At 37.5% G+C, this 13,004-nt stretch overlaps 1 protein-coding gene and 1 pseudogene across 1 annotated transcript; both read left to right on the top strand.

Annotated features, from left to right (window-relative positions):
* Nucleotides 1-1,007: 1,007 nt before the first annotated feature.
* LOC136278033 (uncharacterized) lies at nucleotides 1,008-2,491 on the top strand. The gene is made up of 4 exons (XM_066161201.1): nucleotides 1,008-1,164; nucleotides 1,297-1,394; nucleotides 1,676-1,742; nucleotides 2,336-2,491. Exons 1-4 carry the CDS (start codon nucleotides 1,087-1,089, stop codon nucleotides 2,489-2,491), a joined length of 399 nt encoding a protein of 132 aa, XP_066017298.1. The 5' UTR covers nucleotides 1,008-1,086.
* A 4,510-nt stretch (nucleotides 2,492-7,001) lies between these two features.
* On the top strand, nucleotides 7,002-11,953 carry LOC131786244 (uncharacterized; annotated as a pseudogene).
* Nucleotides 11,954-13,004: the final 1,051 nt, after the last annotated feature.

The raw sequence follows: 13,004 nt of genomic DNA, 5'->3' as shown, positions 1-13,004 counted from the left end.
ATCCATTCCTTGTGCTCAGCTGTCTTGGTCCCTAATACTTCTACACATGTTCTGTTAATACTCACTTTGATGTCACTCCATTCATCCTCTATATTCAGATCTTGTAGGGGCTGAAATCTGTTAGACAACGACAACCGGAAGCTCTGTACTGTATCACTATCCATGAGGTAGTGCACATTGTACTTTATCCTTGGATTCCGTGGTTGATAGTTACGCTTCAGCTTTAATCTGACTCTGGCAACTAGGAGGTGATGGTCTGATGCAGCGTCTGCACCTCTCTTGACGCGTGTATCCAATAAAGATCGCCTGAACTTCTGTGAGATGCATATATGGTCTATTTGATTTTCTGTTACGTGGTCAGGCGATACCCATGTTGCCTTGTGTGCTGTTTTGTGCGGGAACAAGCTTCCTCCGATGACAAGGTTGCAGTCTGCGCAGAAGTCTGCGAAACGTTCACCATTTTCATTTATTGTCCCCAGACCATGTTTACCCATAATCTGCTCGTATCCTCTGTTATTCTCTCCTATCTTTGCGTTAAAGTCACCCATTATCATTACAAGATCTCTTTCCTTCGCTTTGTCAACTATTTCAGTAAGCACACCATAGAAATCATCCTTGTCCTCCTCAGTTGAATCATTTGTGGGAGCATAGCACTGGATAATATGTGCGGTTATCTTCTTATGTTTGGTCCTGAACCTGGCAGTGATAATTCTAGAATTTATAGGTTCCCATGAGATCATGGCTCTACGAGATTCTGATGTTAACATGAATGCGACACCCTCAGTGTGTGGTGCTCCGTCGTCCTGATGGCCTGTCCCCAAGTCGATGGTTAAGTTGAAATTGATCAATGATTCTGTAATCCGTTACATCCACTGCACGGTGGATTGGCCTATGCAGCTTCACCAGAGCCCTGTTAGCCAGCATTACCTGTTTCCACCTCTCACGACGAGGACGTAGGGTTGGACTTTGTTAATGTTTATTTGTAACCTGTCTCTACACAGAAAAAAACGCGACTTTCGAGACAATTTGCCGCTGGTTACTTTGAATGAATGTGCCCAGTCTATTTTTTCTGCGGAGAATGAAACCATGATCGAAAGGCTCCAAAGTGAACCGCCTGTCCAACAGGAGGGTTTGTACGCCTCGCTGTGTCCTCAGTCAATGATGGTAATTATACATTAATTAAAATCAAAACTACCCAATAAGATCCAAATATAATTTTGGAAAAAAAAAAACAACAACAACAACAACAAAATTAACTTCAAATCCTCCAAACAAATAAAACTGTCTGTTTCGCAGACGTCTGAAGGAGATGATTCACGAACGTACGCGTCGATCGATAAATCTACAAGAGAAGCCAAGGACGTTGAATATGAGATTCCAGTGCCAACTCAAAGGTATATGTTGATATATCACCATCAGAAAACGTGTCAAAAGCTTTTGAGGATTTTTTATTAGACATTTAGCGTTGATCCAGGATTATAAAGCTGAAGTAAGCAAATGTTGATAGCATTTAGATTTTGAGAGAGGTTTATTTTATGGGTGGCAATCAAGTTCACAGATTTTTCTTCCTGCTCGAAAATCTATGTATTCCGGTTTAAATCATTCCTCACACTAATTAATAGCTAATTGTTTCCTCTTTTTTTTTGTGCTTTTTACTTTTTATTTATTTATTTAGGATCCAACAGAAACCGTTTGTCCAACGGGAGGGTGTATATACAACGCTGTGTCCAGAGCCAATGATGGTACTGAATTACGCAAAATATGAATTTAAATTATTCAATGTGATCCGGCCCATATGGTTTTGCCACATTAGATCACGAAAAGAATGGAATGAAAAAAAATTGCGATACGTTAAAGAGTTTTCAAACTACCAGCTCTATCGATCGATCTATTCCTCTATATATCTATTTACACATCACATTCTTGCAAGGTAGAGGGATCTCATTTGGAAACAGGCATTACCTTTCAAGACCACTAGTTTAATCTTTTAGCCGTATTTATGCAAATTAAAGAATCTATATTACCAGAAGACGTCGTAAATTAATCGACGACCTTAATTAAGAGTTAGCACAACATGGCATGAATAGGAATATCATTTAAATGCAAAGTTGTTTTACACGATAAGGAGAAAATAATATTTACAATTGACACGATCGACTTATCGCTGCATAGGCTGCGTTTATTGTTTCATTCAGTTTTGTTTATTGACAATAAAGAGCTTAGTCAAGCAAACAGCAATTATCAAAGGTATCGAGAGCACAATTCGATAAACCTTGTCTGTTATGTCGATAAAACCATCAGTATTCTCACATATAAAATTGGATATTTTTTACAGGCTCCAGAAGGAGAGGATTCCCGAACTTGCAAATCTACAGTGGAAGACAGCGACATTGAATATGTGATTGGAATGCCGAATCCTGAATATGTGAATCAAATACCTGATCCTAAATATATGAATCAAATAACTTCTCTTGAGTATGTTAACGCTTGAGTGGATTGTTCGTAAGACGATCGGCGCTTATCCAAGATAATAAAGCTGATGTAAACAATGTAATAATAGTTCTTGTCCCAGCAAAGCCACAAAGGGAAAAAGAGAATTTCCGTTGACACTGGGTTAATTCAATCGTGGTTTTAGAAACCCACTCCTTGTAAATTGTGCTATTTCATTGTCTCAACCTTTTTTGTTCATGCATGCTGCGCCTGACGATGTGAAACTCGCTGTTACTATTTCTTGGAACTTGCAGCAGATTCGCGATTCACTAACAATAAAAACAATAATAATAATAATAATAATAATAATAATATTAATAATAATAATAATGAAAATAAGGAGACAACAACTCAAAACATTTCTTTTATAGTAATATATCGATATAAATTCTATCAATTCGTCATTATCATTAAGTATGTTTTCAAAATGAAATTTTGCAAGCCTAAGAAACATTACATACCAGTTAAATTCCATTGTATAGTGGATACTAAACCCAAAGGAAAAAAACAAACAAACAAAAAGCATTAGATGATTCATAATACTGTAATCACTGTTGGAGAAAATAAAGTAGAACAAGGCCAGGCAGCTGTATCTGCGCACGTGCATATGTTTGAGAACAGAGATGTGTGATGGGTGAAGGAGCTCGCCTGCTAGCTCAAGACTCATAGCTTTGACATATCGATACTTTTTTCGAGTACGAGGTTTTTTAAAAAATTTTTTTAGAATTTTTTAAAAATAGACTTTTAAGGTGATCGTTCCAGACCTCGTAAATTCTTCCCCTCCCCCTCCCCCTCCCCACCTCCCCACCTCCGGACTGGTCCCTAAATCCCCTTAAAGAAACTTTTCTACAGCCAGTGCTGAAGAGTTTTATTACAGTTTTTATTGTAATGAAGGGCTGGAAAATAAACCAACTAGAGCTCCGCTTTTACGCTTGGTTAAGTCTTTGTATTATCTGGTGTCAGTTTAGTGTATTCTGAACCACATCATTGTCGTGTGTATTGTGATAAATCAAGGATTACCAAACATAATAAAATTAGAGAAAGTAGGATTAGTTCTGTGTTTTATTCAAATTAATGGTGGAAATGAAAGAGGAGAATATGAGTGACTTTACTTTGGGGACGTTTGGTTGAAGTATTTAGACCGCACAAATATTTTTTCTTGCGCTAGAAATTTATACAACTTCCATTAATGAGGGCATTGATAAACAGAAAAAAAAAAAAAGAAGAATATCCACATGATTATTATTACCACATCTAGATTTGATTTAATATTGCGACATGACAGAATGGTTACGAGCAAAGAGACGACTCTTACCACGCACTCAAGTGATTGCCCATACATACTATATCATGTCACACCAAGAACTCGACGAAACCAGCTGGCTTATATTTATCTAGCAAAAGTATGTCGTTTATACTAATTTAGAGCCATTTTGTGCTGATACTACGGTATAATTATTGACGTAGTACAGTTTTGTTCGCAAGGGGTAGCAAATGAAAAAAGTCCTTGACCTTGATTTCCGCTCAACTCGAGGACACATGTTTCTCTATTGTTATCTGCTTATAAGCTTGCAGTATTTACGCTAAGCAGTTTTCACTCTCGCTAAGCAGTTTTCACTCTTGTGAGTGAGATTTCAAAAACAGTTTAGTTTGCTCTCCCAGATTGATGATCGAGTTGTGGTGCAATTATACATAGAATTATCTTGAATACACGTGACAAAAACGTAAAAAAGCTGTACAACGCTTCCTTATTGACTCTCGGCTTAAACGTCCAGTTGTAAGCATGTGGAACAGTGCCATATATGGGACGATAAAACACGTGCCGCATATATGTCTGTTTGGTTATGCATAGATAAACGAAATCACTTTTAAATGTTAATCAAATTAAGAATAATTAACGCATCGTACAGTTTCCACCACATGGCCGAATACAACTCCTACGCCACTGCGTTTTATGGAGATATCTGATCCAAACTCTACCCTAAAATTTTTATCGCTAACTAACTTGACCACATATCTTCATATTTCCATTCTCAGAGCTTTCAATTCTCGGCAAAATTAACAGACCTAATTGCCTTGCTATTATTATTATTTTTTCCTCCTTTGGTCTACTTCATAGACCGATGCACTCAAGTGATGGGAGCGACTACGCGCATTGAACTTGAACTGAAATAGACAATATTCATGAATCAGCTCTCCTTATATTTTAAGTTAGTTTGCTGATGTTGAAATCGATTTTTTATAAGGTGCTAAGTAACAGAGCTGACGAAAGCGTTTTGTTTTCGATATGGCTAAAGCCATTTTTTATGAACCACGCGCTTCAGTTAGTAAAATATGAACAGCGACACAAAACAAACGAAATACTGGCTTCATCCCGCTGGTCCTGTTGTTATAGCCAGCTACATAATCCTTGCCATCGACTGATAACAATTTTTCTCTGAACATTAGTAAGTAACCACAACTTTAACGTAGGGGGAAACATTATATCAAATTGCGGCTACGCGCGGTAAACCTTCTAAATTCGGAAAAAGCATTCAAGTTGTTTGCCGGCTGTTAATTGCGCTTTTATGAACAGGAAACAATCGTTTTACGGTTGTTTACTGTGAAGGAAAACCGCCAGATAATGGAACGAATACTATCATTGACCGACTGGAAAGAAAGTTCCTAAATAACATTGTCCTAACTCAAATTGAAAATCGCTTTGATAGCTTTTGTTATATTCAATACAAATTTCTCTTGAAGTTTGTAGCCAGTTTTCTCGACGAATATAACCACACATACACACGCGTGATTAGATGAGGCTTTTTATACATACGGTAATATTAAAATGAACGAATTAAAGAAATGGCTGAGGAAAGCAACAAACGGTGAGCTCTTCTTGAGTTGTTTTATTTACATTCCATAAAGTTTCGTTCTTCTTTATTTCAGCCTTAACGTATTCAGTCGGATCACGTTGGCCAAACGGATTTCATTTCGATCGTTCGTATCTGCGCTAAAGTGGAATCTACAGGATATCAGATCATGAGGACTGCTGCTTGCACTTTTTTACTGTTTGCATTTGGTGTTGCCAATACCACTGAAGACCAATTCACCGATGGTAAGCACATTCATCCCTAGGTATATAATCATACTTTGAATTCATCTTGGTAAAATATAAACTGAAGGCAATCAAACATGTACATTGTAAATGTATCTCTCTTTCGGGGATTCCGGTGCGATTGCTTCAATGCTTTTCTTTGCAAGAGGGCCAGGTTTGTATACATTTAGCAAGAGAAGCGAACAGAGTCGACGAATGGTTTGGGAAAAATTTGAAAAGGATATGAGTCGATTACCATAACTTGATACACTACACATCAGCTTCCCTCAGCCTGCGTCAGCTCTGTTTCTTAAACACCTCACAAAGTTTTGATTTCAAGAAAAAGTGAGGAAGTCATATCCTCGGCTACAATTGCTTCAATACTTTTCTTTGAGAGTACGTTAGGTTTGCACACATTTGGCAAGAATAGGAGAACAAGTCATATCCTTTGCAAAAAAAATTTGCAAAGGATATGAGTCGACTATCATTTCTTAATGCTCTACAAAGGTCTACAAATGCTTTGAAGAACCTACACGAAAATATTTTTAATCCTCGCCACCTATAAAACCAGCGAAATGGCCATAAAAATACCATTTGCGAGGGAATAGTGAAAGTTTTACACTGTAGTAAGAAGAATTTGCATGTTGGTTTATCTTCAAGCTACTGCGAAATTATTTTATATCGATTTTCTCATTTTTTTGCCATTGGATGTTATGTTTGTATGCAATTAAACTCGCGTTTTTACGTGAGGTTGTGTAAGAATTATGTAACGCTGCGGGAAGCGTTCTATTTCTCGCCAGTATACGCATTATTTTCGTTAAATAATTTCCATTTCTAACTGATTTCAACTACGTCAGTCGTTTCGTTAGTTTTTACTAGCGCCCTGTTACTGGAGCTAGTTACGCCAAAAATTGTAAGTTCGTTTCTATTTCATGTAGCTTTGTCGTCATTGTTGTTGTTATGTTTGCTCTTAGATATTCGTATTCGTTATTTATTTTCATTCGAGTCACGTTGACATATTTATACGTCTTAATATTTTTCTATCCGGGAGTTAGATAAAACGTGCATTCATGTTGTTTGTCTTTTTTCTCTTTATCGGTCGGCTTCCCTTAAAACCTTAGTTGTGGTCTGCTCCAAGTATTTTTTCCACGAGGAAACATTTGACTGGAGTACAGCCAGGGAAAAATGTAGCGATGAAGAGAATAGTTCACTTGTCTCTATGGAAACCGAAAAAGAATGGCACTTTGTACATAATTTAACCAAAAAAAACCAGCGAAAAAAGGTCCGTTGGTTCATTGGCTTGGAAAGGGTTAATAAATCTTATTCGTGGAGCTGGTTGAGTGAAAACATCGCCTGCGTCAACGAGACGTCAAATGGAACATGGCGTTGGAATAAAGGAGAACCAAACAATTTTAAAACAGAAAAATGCGTAGAGATGATGAAAAACGGAAAGTATAACAACATTCCGTGCCAAGCACGCAAGTATGCTGATAATCCAGGATATATATGTGAAAAGCAAGTCAGTAAGTTCTTGATCATGCCGAATCTATGCTATCCCAATTTAAAATCTCAGTGAGAAAAAAAAAAGTTGAAGCGAACTTTGATTTTGAAGCGAGTAACTCGTGTTCATATACTATCTTCTTAGATTGTCCCACCATATCCAACAATTCAGAAAACGATGATATTTTCTTTGAGAGAACAACAAGACCTAGATCAACCCCCCAACCGTTGGTGACAACGACAAAGTCCTCACACAGAACTCAAACGACGAATACTCGGAATAAGCTGACTTCAGAAGGTAAGATTTACTTGGACGGAAATTTGACATCTAATATGACCTTTTTTCTACTGCGCAGTTCTTGTCGGATATCGGACTTCAAATTCCCCTCCCCTCCCTGTCCACTTTAAGAAAGAGGAAACACTAAATATGTATTTTATATCATTTATATGAAGGGGATGGGAAAGGGGAAAATCCTATGAGCTCTTTTGCAAATACTCTACCCTCCCTCTTTATGTTTGGCGGTAGCTGTGACCCATATCAGGATATATGGTATAGAGATACCACAGTCCTTCAGAAAATCTAAATCAGTAGTTTGTTAAATGCAACTTTGATGGAAATATTCAGCAAAACCTGCTGATTTTTTTTTTTCTTTGAGCGTATCGGTAGCATGACAGTTTTCTTTTGTACAGGTTGAACCTTGCCTGAATTTTCTACTTGCGACTTTCTTCGATATTTCCCGCTAAAGTGGAGACTTTTGAGTTAAATCAAGTAGAAGATTTCATGAAAAAAAAAAACAAATAAGCAAAAAAACAAAAAAACAGGCAATATTATTTTTGAAAGATTGATACCTTCAAATGAAGCACGAGAGTAACAAAACTGAAGATCAGACATAGTTTGAAGCTACACTGGTTTGCAGATTTAATGAATGTAACCGAAGAAGTTACAATTCATAGACCCAACGTTTCGACACTCCTGTCTAGTGCCTTCATCAGGGGTGATCTAAACGTTGCAACAAGAGGTCCTTTTATATGATCACTAATTAGCGGCCTTTTTTCTGACGAGGTGTAAATAGGCGTCAGGAAGCAGACCGCCATCGTCACGATTTAAAGGAGCGTGGGCGGAGTTAATGTGCCAAGCCTCCAAACAAAGGCGCTGGTGGTAACGCCGATTAGTAGTGATAATTTTAGAATTTTCCCACCCAATTGTATGGTTGGTTAGGCAAGTATGCTCCGATAAAGCTGAATTTTCCTTTTTGCAAAGAAAAACCGCTTTTTGGTGCTCTTTTAACCGTGTACCAAACTGGCGTTTGGTCTGTCCGATGTATTCGTTATCACAGTCATTGCAAGGAATAGAATAAATGGCGTCGGTTCGTTGTTCTTTCGTGACAGGATCCTTAGGTTTGGCGAAAATATGCCCCAAAGTCTGAAAAGGTTTTTGAGCAACTTTAACGTTGTGGCTATTCAAAATTCTCTTGATGGGTTCAGTAACACCCTGTATGTAAGGAATAACAGCAAAACCAGTAAAAGGACCTCTTGTTGCAACGTTTAGATCACCCCTGATGAAGGCACTAGACAGGAGTGTCGAAACGTTGGGTCTATGAATTGTAACTTCTTCGGTTACATTCATTAAATCTGCAAACCAGTGTAGCTTCAAACTATGTCTGATTGTCCACCTGGTTGCCGTGTGAACTTTAATATAAAACTGAAGATCTTAATAAAAATGTTTCAGGCTGGGAGGAATAGAAATGTAACGCACTGATTTATAGAAAATTTGAACCTTTAATATCCTAATGAACGATCACAGTTCGCGAAAGGAAACATTCTATTTCACTTGGTTATTAACTTAACTTTATCCGCCTTTTCTTTACCGTTTTCGGTTTAATCAGCCTTCGTTTCTCAGAAAACCAATTAGGTGAAAATTTTTCCTTTTTCTTTTTTTTTTTTTTTTTCAGGGACTACGTTTGAGAATATTGTTAGTAAATCTTCTCCACAAAACGTTTCAAGTGGCAAATTAAACTTGGTGTTGATCGTCATCGTGATTCTGGTCATTTTTATCTTGGCAATCGCAGTCGTATTCGGAATATTGTATTTTCGGCGACACCAAAGTCGTAAGAACCAAGGCAAGTTTCTTGCAACATTTGCCTATTTGCTTATCTGATTATCATAATAATAATTATTATTATTACTATTATTATTATTATCATCAGTACTATTATTATTACTATTATTATTATTATCATTAGTACTATTATTATTACTATTATTATTATTATTGCTATTATTGTTATTATAATTTTTTTTAATATGATGAGCCGATGAAATATTGAAGCACAAAGTGGAAGTCGCTCTATGTGAAAACTTCAGCTTCTTTACAAAGCTGGTTCTTCCATCAAATGGCTCATTTTTCATGACGGAATGCACCCTTATTAAACTCGTTCAATATTTATACCCCCCTCCCCCCCCAATTCAGATTTCAGTTTTCGAGAGTGACAAAACAGAATGTGCCGTTGTCTTGCATTTTCTCAGGTTAGTTAGAAGCATTTTATGGTGCATTTGGCTTTTTCGAAGTTTTTCAAGTTTTTGATTCTCTGTGTGCCCGTCTCTGTTTCTGTCTCTTTCCCTTCCCTGTTATACTTTGGCAGGGGAGGGGAGGAGTCTGTAGATTGTAGATCGGAAGGTTGTTTTTATGTTATCTTCGCTTTTATTAACATGAACCTTTTTCCCTTTTTTTTATTTGTTTTCCCTTTTCCCAACGGCAACGACGTTATTGATGTGTTTTATCATGAATACAACATTACGGCAAGTATTTTACAGTAGTATACGTGGATCTTTAGTACTCCGTTAACTGATATTTTTTTAATGAACTCATTAAGGGGTCTGTAAATAAATTATCCGGGAAATTAGGTTAGGTGATCGCTTAAAAGTGATGGCAGAACATTTCCAAGTTGGCTCTGAGTTTAAGCTTCTCTGGATTTTAAAATTGTCATTAAAACGACACAGACAAAATCTGTCCAGTTCTATCTGCGTTTTTTTAAGTGGTACTTACCAAATGATAAGAACAATTATTTTTATCGTTTAGACAATATATTTTTTCCTTCTAAACCTCATTTCTACCGTACCATTATCACCTTTTCTCAATGGAAATCTCAGTGTTATTTTTATTTAATACATCATGTTTCCTTTAAAGTATACGTTTGACCTGTATAATTAACAGTATGTTACTTCTCTCCCGAAATCTAATTTCGAGGGCAGAATGTGACGCCACCCCAAAACAAAGTGCAAAAGATAACATAAATGTCACTATGTGAGAGATAATATCATTTTGCCTTACAGATCACCTTCAGATCACCTTCACGATCGTGTCACTTGCACCCACGAGGTTCCCCCAAGTTCCGAACTGCAATCGATCGATCCTGTGCATGTTAAACAAATACAGAGCTCTGCCGCGCTTACTGCACACTTAGCACTTTCACCAACGGAATCTGGGCTGGCCACCTATCAGTCAGTGAGCGACTGCAAAAACGAGTGCGAGTATGATGACATAGCTGAGACTTATCGAAATCCAAGGCCAGCAAGTGAGGGATATTCGGATATTCACGAAAGCGCACAAGAAAACATAGTGGTAGTAAGTGGTGAGAAAGGAAAACAACAGCCAACTGCTTTGTGCGATAAAAAAGAAGAAAACAAAGATCATCTTTATGCTGTTGTTCATAAAGAAAGAAAAGGCAGAGCCAGTTCTGAAGCAAGCGCTCTCAAAAAGTCATCATATCACCCTCAGGAAGAAATAAGTGGGTTACCTGTGAACCGCCGGTCCTGTGTCGATTGTATCGGTTGTTCGTCGCATCCAACTGAATCAGGGCTCGACAACAACACAGAGGCTCCAGAGAGCGAGACACCTCAGACTGGAGCTAGCATTAAATATCTGTACGCAGCTGTTAACGAGACAAAAAACAAGAAGAAACAGCCACCTGCTTTGTGCGATAAAAAAGAAGAAAACAAAGATCATGTTTACGCTGTTGTGCATAAAGAAAGAAAAGGCAGAGCCAGTTCTGAAGCAAGCGCTCTCAAAAATTCATCATACCACCCTCAGGAAGGAACAAGTGAGTTACCTGTGAACCGTGGGTCCTGTGTCGATTGTACTGATTTTTCGTCGTATCCAACTGAATCAGGGCTCGACAACAACACAAATGCTGCAGAAAGCGAGACACCTCAGGCTGGAGGGAGCATTGAATATCTGTACGCAGCTATTGATAAGACAAAAAAGGAGAAGAAACAGCCACAGGTAATACATCTCACAAATCCTGAGTACACTTCTTTTTATTTATTGATTTTTTTTTTTGTCATGAAGACCTGTTTTACCATCAATGCTGTTTAATCTAAGGAAAAAGTCTTGACACATTTACTTCTTCGATTCAAAATATAAACCAATGACGTCAAGCGTACAGCTGAAATACGGAAGCTGGATTTACTTTAAGTTATGTAAAGGTTCCTCTAAAAACTGCAAAGGTATATAAAAACTGGCAGACAAACGAGCAAAAATAAAAAACCAAAAACAAGTCACAGCAAAAGGGCAAGATTGACCTTGTCAGCTTATCGTATTCGTTTCGTTTTTTTCCTCATTAGCTTCAATGATGCTAACGTTATTAGGCGTCACTGGTCTCACGAATGATCTATAAGATATTATTGACTTTCTATGTTTGATCTAGAAGCCTCTTCCATACCGTAATCATGCGTACGCAAGTCTGGTCCACTCCCGAGAAAGTAGTGCAAAGCCTGTCAAAGAACAGTCCCCAAACAGTGTACGCCCAATTTGATCACGCCGAGACAGCAAGCGTGATGATATCACAGTAGAATCTGAAGAAAAAAACCAAAGGCGAACATCACTGAACTCTGTTCGTTTCCAACCCTAAAAGTAATTGCATGAAGAACATAAAAATTAACTAACGCCACATATAAAAATGATTAAATTATCAGTAATATATTTTTTTTGTCATTACATATAACGGATTATTTTGGTAGAAATAATTTAAATGGGATGGTATCGTCCACATTGACTTTTCATATCTTACTTCCAAATCTGAGCGAACGCGCTGAGGGAACCAAAAAAATATCCATGTATAACAATGCAGAAAAGAAAATAAATGTAAAGGAGAAATATAGGAAAACACGTTGCCGGCCCCTTTGCAGAGTGCAGAGATCTTTTGAAGCACTCCCACACCCATATGCACGCACTTAATGAAACTCGCAATAGTGCTAGGTACCAACCGGCTTGAACATGCAGACAGAAAAGGCCATGAAATTTAGCTAAAAAAATGGTAAATGCAGATGATAATTGCTGGGAAAAAACAAACAAACAAATAAACCGACAAAAAAAAAACAATAACAAAAAAACAGGGAAATTAAATAACAGAGGGTTTAAGAACTTTCTAGAAGTGTTACCTTGGAATCAAACGGTCACACTACAAATACTATTTCTGCGTGGAATTTCTTGATGGAGAAAAGTGGAGACAAGATTTCCCAGGCTTATTTTCTGGCAAAAGGCCCCGCAGTTTATGACTTTGATATTTCCTTTCAAGCGAGAGGGGAGAGTTTCTCGTCATCCACGGTCTGCAAAAGCCAAACTTGTTACACACGGAAACTTGTATGCCAACGAGCACGCGACATGTGACTTACAAATCTCCTCTCCTGTTACAGTTTCTTAATTGTTAACTGTGTGATAATGATAATAAACAATAAAATTATAGACTAATGAATGCTTTGTGCCGTACAATTGCCGTTTTTGCTGATTTTAACAAATCTCTAAAGAAATAAACGACAGAAGAAGGAAACGTTACGGTTTTCCTATCAATATTTCACTTACACGCTTCTTCCGAAACGTTCAACTTTGCATTCCAACAAAATTTCTTGAAAGTTGTTCACATTTCTTAGCTTCCTTGAT

Source organism: Pocillopora verrucosa, chromosome 14 (genome assembly GCF_036669915.1).
Source record: "Pocillopora verrucosa isolate sample1 chromosome 14, ASM3666991v2, whole genome shotgun sequence".
NCBI classification, from domain to species: Eukaryota; Metazoa; Cnidaria; class Anthozoa; order Scleractinia; family Pocilloporidae; genus Pocillopora; species Pocillopora verrucosa.
This window is presented reverse-complemented; position numbering and strand designations above follow the sequence as displayed.

Bases quoted from the DNA above. Each gene is read 5' to 3' on its own strand.
- LOC136278033 (XM_066161201.1), top strand. From the start codon at position 1,087: ATGATCGAAAGGCTCCAAAGTGAACCGCCTGTCCAACAGGAGGGTTTG. The intron at 1,395-1,675 runs GTATATGTTGAT...TTATTTATTTAG, and splicing joins ATTCCAGTGCCAACTCAAAG to GATCCAACAGAAACCGTTTG. The intron at 1,743-2,335 runs GTACTGAATTAC...TATTTTTTACAG, and splicing joins TGTGTCCAGAGCCAATGATG to GCTCCAGAAGGAGAGGATTC.